Raw genomic sequence first — 7,996 nt, forward strand, 5'->3', positions numbered from 1 at the left:
GTACGTAATTCTGGGCGATTTTATTGGCTGTTGCTCGCCAACTGTTTCACTTCTTGTCGCTGATTGGTTGATAGTGTAGTACGTCACCGGCGGCGGGCGTTTAAAACATGAGATTAATGTAGTTTTTATCATCATTTTTTTTCTATTTAGACTTAATATTTTTGAAAACAAAAAAATACGGGTATAATATTTTCAATCCGTCTTTATAGTTATGAAATAAAAAAAAATTGTGGGACAGGCCCATTCTAAAAACTAGTGCTAGAGACTGATATCGTAGCATTTAGTGTCCAAATGTTTTACTTTCATAACTGAAGAGTTTCAAACTTTTACTGTTACAAATAGTCTAAAACTCGATTTTTCAGTCTTAAAGAACTAAATACAGTCCAAATGTAAAAAATATGGTGAAGATAGTCTAGAAACTTGATTTTCCAAGCCAAAAGCAGTTTTAAGGCACTAAAAATAGTCCAGAGTTTTAAGAAAATAAAAAAAACTTGAATAGTTAGTATTGAAGTTAATTTTCATCAATTTAATGTCAGTATCCTGTCTTTAAGACTTTTTTCAAGACTAAAATATTTAAGTTTGTCTCAAATTATAAGTTTTTGATGTCACTTTTCACTGATTCAGAGGTTTTGGTGTCTAAGTCTAATTTGTAGACAAATATTCTACAGAAAGTAGTTTTTCATATCTACAAGTCAATTTTCAATTCTAAAGTTTTTCAATTTATCTGAAAACTGTGACAACTGACTACAACAAGATTTTTTAAGCCTCACAAGTCAATTCTGAAGACTGAAGTCTTTCAATTTGTATGGAAACCATGAAAACTGGCTGCAAAGACATTTTTTAAGCCTTTCAAGACAATTTTCACCATTTCAAAGTCAATTTACTGGTTTCTAAGTCAATTTTCAAAAGTAAAGTTTTTCAATTTGTCTGGAAACTATGAAAACTGGCTGCAAAGACATTTTTTAAGCCTCTCAAGTCAACTTTCACCGTTTCAAAGTCAATTTAAAGGAAATTAAAAGAAACTGTCATATATGAAAAATATCCAGTGACGTAGAAAAAAGACGGAGAAATGAAATTCTTTTTCTTGTAAAATGTCCTTCCAATCTATGCCACTGGACTGGAGAAGCCTTTTTCAGAAAAATCACATAATGCATGTCAACTCATTTTTTGATGGGAATGGTGAATTATTGTCATTTAACCACCCTATATATTATAACCTGAAACACCCTGTATAATTATGGAGGCAAATACAAACCTACATCAAGTAATCCATATTTAGTTAACCTTGTGACATTTTACATTGATATCCCGGTAAAAAATTGTATATAAATCTTGAGTTAACAAATCATGCACTAATTAGGCTATAAATAATTATTTATTCTCAAACTTTTCGTAGAGAACTAAAATGTTATTCGTGTTGTTTGTGTTGGTTGTCTTTATTTTATTAAGTTTGTTCATACTATATGTTGTGGCAAAAATAAAAAAAGACACTTCAAAGTATTTGACAAATGTGCCATGTTCCAAACCGATTTTTCCTTTTGGGAACGCTCTGGCTTTTATGAAAGGTTCCTTAGGTAAGTAGGTATTTACTATTTTAAGTTTTAACTAAGCTATTTGGAACTAATTTTGCAGTTTACCTGGACGTTGTAATGCAAGGTATCAAAGAGTTGGGTAACACTTTAGTATTTCACGATGGACCACTCAGCTGGTCAGTAATCACTTCAGATCCGGAATTTAGCGAAATAATATACAGTTCCAGTGTGCACATTACCAAGGCTAGTCAGTACGATTATTTCAAACAATGGTTGGGTCAAGGTTTACTACTCAGTGATGGTAAAACGTTCCCTTAAACATACCGCATCTCAAACTGCAAAATGTGGAACTTTTAAGGTTATAAATGGAGGTCTCATCGTAAAATTATTACTCCTACATTCCATTTTTCAATTCTGCAACAGTTTTTGACTGTATTCGATGCAGTGGGCGACAATTTGATTAGGAAATTACGACAAAATGTTGGCAGTTCAAGTGTGGAGATTTCAAATTTAATTTCGTTATGCACTCTTGATATTATATGCGGTAAGATAAAAATGTACCGGGTGTTTCATTAACAATGCTTAGAAAATGAAATACTTAACTTATGTATAAGAGACACATTGAAGTTAACCCTGTATATACTTCCATAAAATGCGGTATAAGAGTTTCAAGAAAACTAAACTTTCTACTTTTCCGCTTTTGTACGTTTTGTTTAGTTTTTTGTACAATGTGTTCATAATAATATGAAACAAAAACTAACTTGTCGTAACTTACACTTAGTTCTTTATTTTTATTGTATTCACTAAATCGTCTTTTTTTGTCAAATTTACCCAATACTATCCGTATATTTAGAATATATTATAGTGGAATTTGTAATTTTCAGTTCCGGAACTGCCTAAATTTGGGAAAAAGTAAAAAGAATTGACAGACTTGACTTTTAAGTGATTTTCTCTGTTTTTAGTATTTACTAAACAGAGTCTGACGTTTTTGAGGATTTTTTGCCAAATATACTCAATACGGTCCTGAATTTGTAGTATAGATTTTAAGTAGAATTTGCAATATTCGTTTTCGTATTTTATAGTTGCCAGAATTTAGGAAAAATTAAATGAATTTTTTTTTCTAGAAAGGTCCTGAAATTTAGATTAAATTTACAATAAAATTTCTAGTTTTCAGGGTCCGTTATTATCTCAATTTAGGAAAAAGAAACATAATTTGGTAGTTAAAGTTTTTTCTTTGTTTTTACCGTATTCAACAGTGTGACGTTTCTGATTTTTACCAAATTTACTGTTTTGTCAGTATTGATAACCACAAAATTTGATTCAGTTTTGATTCTCAAATCTTTTTTTTTATATCGAAAAGTAGTAGTCCATATGCACACAGTGGAGTAGTGAGTGTAAGTGAAAGCAAAACTCAGAGTCGATCTCCACAAATATTTATTAATAAAGGTTGTTATCTGCCTAACATGTTTCGGGTGTATTCAGACACCCATCTTCAGAGGCTGTAAGTTATACAGTGTGTTAATTAAATACTTATAAAACTAAGGATATGGAAGCCTACCTTAACTAGATCACTAGTCTGCTGACTGTCATTCTAAAAGGGGGGACAGCTGAACCCAGATGTACTAAGGTGGTTTTTTTATTCTGCACGGGGGAAAAAAACCTTGATCAAAAAACCCAGTTCTGGTTCAGAGGTGACAGGTTGCTCCGTTTTTTATTCTCGAAGGAGAAAAAAACTTAATCAAAACCCAGTGTTGATGTCAAAAAATGAAGTTAGTTGTTCGGTTTTTTATTCTTGAAGGGGGAAAAAACTTAATCAAAACCCAAAGAAGTTGAATGATGTAAAAACTGCATGTTTATCTGTAATAAAAAGCATGAGTAGAAATAGGATGTCCTGAAGGGGTGTATATGTAATGGGGGGGGGCGGCAGATAAATTAAAGTCAAAAGATAAAATGAAAGGCAAGTCAAAAAAGGGGGGGCTAAACTGTATATCTTACCTCATATATAAGTATTTAATTAACACACTGTATAACTTACAGCCTCTGAAGATGGGTGTCTGAATACACCCGAAACATGTTAGGCAGATAACAACCTTTATTAATAAATATTTGTGGAGATCGACTCTGAGTTTTGCTTTCACTTTTTTTTTATAGTTTCATCTAATATTCAACAGTCAAATGTTTCTATAGAGGTTTTCCAAATTTTATCCAATGCTCTCCTGCAATCTAGATGAAATTTACGTTGAAAATTTTCAGGTCAGAACTGCCGGAATTAAGAAAATGTAACAGAAAATGACAGTTTGCCTTCCAAGTTTTGTCTCATGTTGTTTAAATTGAATTTACATTGGAATTTGTAATATTGAGATCAGTATAATTGTCTGAATTTAGAAAAAGTAACAGAGAATTAGCAGTGGTTTGCTTTCAAATTTACCCAATACGATCCTGCTATGATTTTACACTGCAAATTGAAATTTTCAGGTTTGCAGCTGTCTGAATTTAGAAAAAAACGTGGAAAAGGATGCGATTTTCTTAACTACACAGCGTCTACTTTATCAGACAAAAAGTTAAAATCTGTTAAGAATTTTAAAGTAATTTTAAAAGCTGTATTTGCTTTCTTGAGATGTGTACCGTCAAATGCCCTGTTGTTACTTGTCAATAAGATCAACGGTTTCGTTAGAAACAGTTTTGTAAACTTTGTAATTTTGGAAAGTATGTTTTTTAAAGTATGTTTTTGTCAGATAACTGAGAAGGTAAAGAGAAATCGATTAGTACCACGTTACAACACACATTATATTCTTCGAACTAAATAAGTAGAATTGGTCAGTTTGGCAACATTGCAATCACACTTCAAACCAAATTTGTTAGTTTGGTAACAATGCAAACATTCTTTTTGAAATAAATTAGTCTAATTTGGAACATTGCTAACACTCTTCCAGTAGAATTTGCAGTTTGGCAACCTTGCAAACACACTTCAAACCAAATAAGTACAATTTGTCAGTTTGATAACAATGCAACTAATTTCCGAGTTCAAAGTAGGAATTTAGTTAATTTTCGAATTTGAAGTAGCTAATAAGTGACTATTATGAAAGTTTGGACAAGTAGCATTTTTTCATTTTTTTGTTTTTCCGTTATAAGTAGCTCGTATGGGATGTATTGCATAGTACGTGTGACCGCTATTATATTATACAATAATTTCCATTTTCACCCTGTTTTAATTTAAAAAATTGGTTTGTTAATTAAAAAAAAAAGAAAATATGTGGTTTTTTGGTAAAATTGTGGAAAATTGGATACATTTTTATCTAATTGCATTGACACCTGGTAGTCAAGAGATTATACAGCTTCAAAACGGCTGAAACTTAAAAATACTATTAGAATATAAAAAATAACTGCCAATGTGGTTTAATAAGCTAATATCATCATTGTGTCTGGTTTAGTTAAGTAAGTTGAATCAGTAACGACGTAAGTGCCATTTGTTTTGGTTTGGACTTTACCTAGAAGAACGCCTTTAGTCAGTATACAAATCTGGCGATTTTTGTTAATGAAACACTTGGTATATGCCCAATGACAATTTAATGACAAACGACAATTTAGAAACGGCCATGGGGGTAAAACTAAACGCATTGGATATGAAGGATCATGAAAATATGGAATATATTAAAGGAATTAGGACAATGTGTAATATCGTTGTAGATCGGATGTTTTCGTTCCTGCATCCGATTTTTTATAAGTTTACCATAAATTATTATCGAGAAAAACGAGCTCTGAAGGTAAATTGATAATTTTTTGTATTGCTGTTTAGTTACTAAATTGTGTAAAATTAGATAGTCAATGGTCACGTCGACAAAGTAATCTCCCAGAGGATTAAACAGCGGGAACAAGTAAACCAACAAAAGAAGGACAAATCACAAACCGATGGAATTAAAACCAGATTAGCTTTTTTGGATCTGCTTTTGGAAGCCCAAATTGATGGTAAACCCCTTACAAAAGCAGAGCTTCTTGATGAAGTAAACACCTTCATGTTTGAGGTATAGTCATGTTTTGATTCATATAAGAGAAATCAAAGTAAGTTAAGCTCGACTTGTTTCCTAATTATCAATAACAAATTTCTGATCTTATTTTAAGTTACTTTGGTTTTATTTATATTTCCTCCTTTTTTATGCAATTTCAGGGCCATGACACCACATCTTCAGCCATCACTTTCTGCTTACTGATGCTGGCCACCCATCCACAAGTGCAAGTACAAACTCAATTTATTCTAATAACTTAGTCACCTACTAACCGTAATTTTCCAAGGACAAAGTTATGACAGAACAAAGGGAAATTTTTGAAGGAGATCTCAAACTCGCTCACCCTACCGGCAAGGAACTGAACGAAATGAAGTATCTCGAAATTGTGATAAAGGAGACTTTAAGGTTATATCCAAGTGTGCCGTTTTTTGCTAGGAAACTGGGGGAAGACGTGGAATTTAGTAAGTTACAAGTTTAAAAGAACTTAAATTGTCAGATTGACAGTCTAAAAAGTCAAGTGTTATTCTGATTATTTCCTTCCTATCAATTTTGACCAATCGCTATCAAGAATTAGTATAACAAATGTAAATTTTAAGTGGAAAAATCACTTAACAACTGTCAACTTAGCTGTCAGCAGTTTTTCCGGAAAAAAAATCGAAAAAATTTCACACTCCTCACAACAACATAAAGAATAGTGTTACCCTTTCTAGCTTGAAAGTTATTGTTCTTATTGTTTTAATTAAAATAAAATGTTTATTTAACTCAGGAAATAATCTTACCAAATATCCCTCGTGCATCTAATTTTTCCTGTGTAAAAATTGGAATACTCGTTTCTAAGTAATTTGTTTTAACAAATAGCATGAGCGAGAGTGGTTTTAAAAATTATCCGGGTCGAAGACGAGGATTTTTAAAACTACTACTTAGAAACTCGTTTTTTTCCGAATTTTTCCGGAAAAATTAAATGCACTAGGGATATTACCCCCGAAAATTGCCTTGCTCTAACCTAAAAATTGAAACCAAAACTTAAAATTTGAAAAATATACTATACATAAAGTTAGTAACTGCGTCAGTAAGTTTACTCGATATAGACAGAAGAAAAGAATATTAAATATTTTTTGTATGTTTTTGACAAAACAAAAATACAAAATTATATCAAAATTGAAATTGAATTTTAAGGAACTTCTGCTGATTTCGATAATTTCTTAAAAACTCAAACAAAACCAAATAATAATTCAAGGTAAAGAAGTAGTCCATTTTCTCATAGTGGAGGAGTAAGTAGGAATGTAGGGGGTGATTAACCACACAACTGTTACTGCTCGAAACATGTCAGTAAGAGAGAAAATTAAACGTTAAAGTAGAAAATTTGAAACATTAATAAATCTTATTTTGGAGAAAAAATTGATACATAAAAACTTAAAACTAAACTAAAACTAAAAAGGGCTACATAAACCCTGGGTCAGGACGACCCCTAAATTTTTTTTAATTTTTTTAGTTTTTTGACTTTCACGCTCTTTCAAAGTACATTCAAGGTGAATGAGAATAATTTAAAGAGTGTGAAAGTCAAAATTTTAAAAATTTAGTGGTCGTCCTGACCCAGGGCGTTTTAGTTTAGTTTTAAGTTTTCATGTATCAATTTTTTCTCTAAAATAAGATTCATTAATGTTTCAAATTTTCTACTTTAATGTCGAATTTTTTGTATGTACCTAAAATCAACAAACCTGGGTCTAGCTGTCTCGCCCTTGCGAAACATGTCGAGCAGTCCCCCTCAGTAACATTTAAGGACAAATAATAATTACTTTCGAGATTGCAAATGCTCGGAAATGGATATGGATATGTCAAACATACAATATGCTTAAAATTCAATGCACAATTAAAAAAAAAACTACTTATACAGTATGCTTGATTCACAATCATCTTCAAAATCTTCTTGACTCTGGTGTAGTGCAAATTTTTAAAACATATTTATCTACATATTTAAAATAGGTAATTATAACTTTTAGAAGGAAATTTATACCCAAAAGGGCTTACTGTAGCTCTGATTCCCTATGGAACCCATCGGGATCCTAATATCTTTCCAGAACCGGAGAAGTTCCTGCCTGAAAGGTTTGAAAACGCTGATATGCTGAAAATCAACCCATTTTCCTATACTCCTTTTAGTGCTGGACAGCGAAATTGCATCGGTATGTATTTAAAATATTACTAGTGCAATGACTATTCAATAAAAACATGGTTACAGGACAAAAATTTGCAATGATGGAAATTAAATCTACTGTCTCCAAAGTGGTACGTCATTTCAAGTTGGAACCAGCACAACCACAACACCAAATCCAATTAGTATCGGAAATAATTTTAAAATCTAAAAATGGAGTAAAAATTTCTTTACAAGCCCGTTATTAATGTAATATAAAATCCTAGATTATCAAAGTGTTTAATTATGAGGACTATATCCCTCACCCATTG

At 31.6% G+C, this 7,996-nt stretch overlaps 1 protein-coding gene across 2 annotated transcripts; it reads left to right on the forward strand.

The window, feature by feature from the left end:
* Positions 1-591: 591 nt before the first annotated feature.
* On the forward strand, positions 592-7,954 carry LOC145725317 (cytochrome P450 4C1-like). 2 transcript variants are annotated; one of them, XM_081974029.1, is made up of 10 exons: positions 592-1,574; positions 1,633-1,708; positions 1,760-1,833; positions 1,891-2,076; positions 5,121-5,296; positions 5,351-5,554; positions 5,698-5,766; positions 5,823-5,997; positions 7,537-7,716; positions 7,773-7,954. In XM_081974029.1, the coding sequence occupies exons 1-10, from the start codon at positions 1,406-1,408 to the stop codon at positions 7,931-7,933; spliced, it is 1,470 nt and encodes a 489-aa protein (XP_081830155.1). In that variant the 5' UTR covers positions 592-1,405; the 3' UTR covers positions 7,934-7,954. The 2 variants fall into 2 exon arrangements, with proteins under 2 accessions (XP_081830155.1, XP_081830154.1); XM_081974028.1 differs by having other exon boundaries at positions 611-1,574; positions 1,633-1,833.
* The last annotated feature ends 42 nt before the right edge of the window (positions 7,955-7,996 follow it).

Source organism: Ips typographus, linkage group LG2 (genome assembly GCF_016097725.1).
Source record: "Ips typographus isolate SLU linkage group LG2, UJ_Ityp_2.0, whole genome shotgun sequence".
NCBI classification, from domain to species: Eukaryota; Metazoa; Arthropoda; class Insecta; order Coleoptera; family Curculionidae; genus Ips; species Ips typographus.

Coding starts and splice junctions, on each gene's coding strand:
- LOC145725317 (XM_081974028.1), top strand. CDS start 1,406: ATGTTATTCGTGTTGTTTGTGTTGGTTGTCTTTATTTTATTAAGTTTG. Junction 1,575..1,632: donor TTTTATGAAAGGTTCCTTAG/GTAAGTAGGTAT, acceptor CTAATTTTGCAG/TTTACCTGGACGTTGTAATG. Junction 5,555..5,697: donor TAAACACCTTCATGTTTGAG/GTATAGTCATGT, acceptor ATGCAATTTCAG/GGCCATGACACCACATCTTC.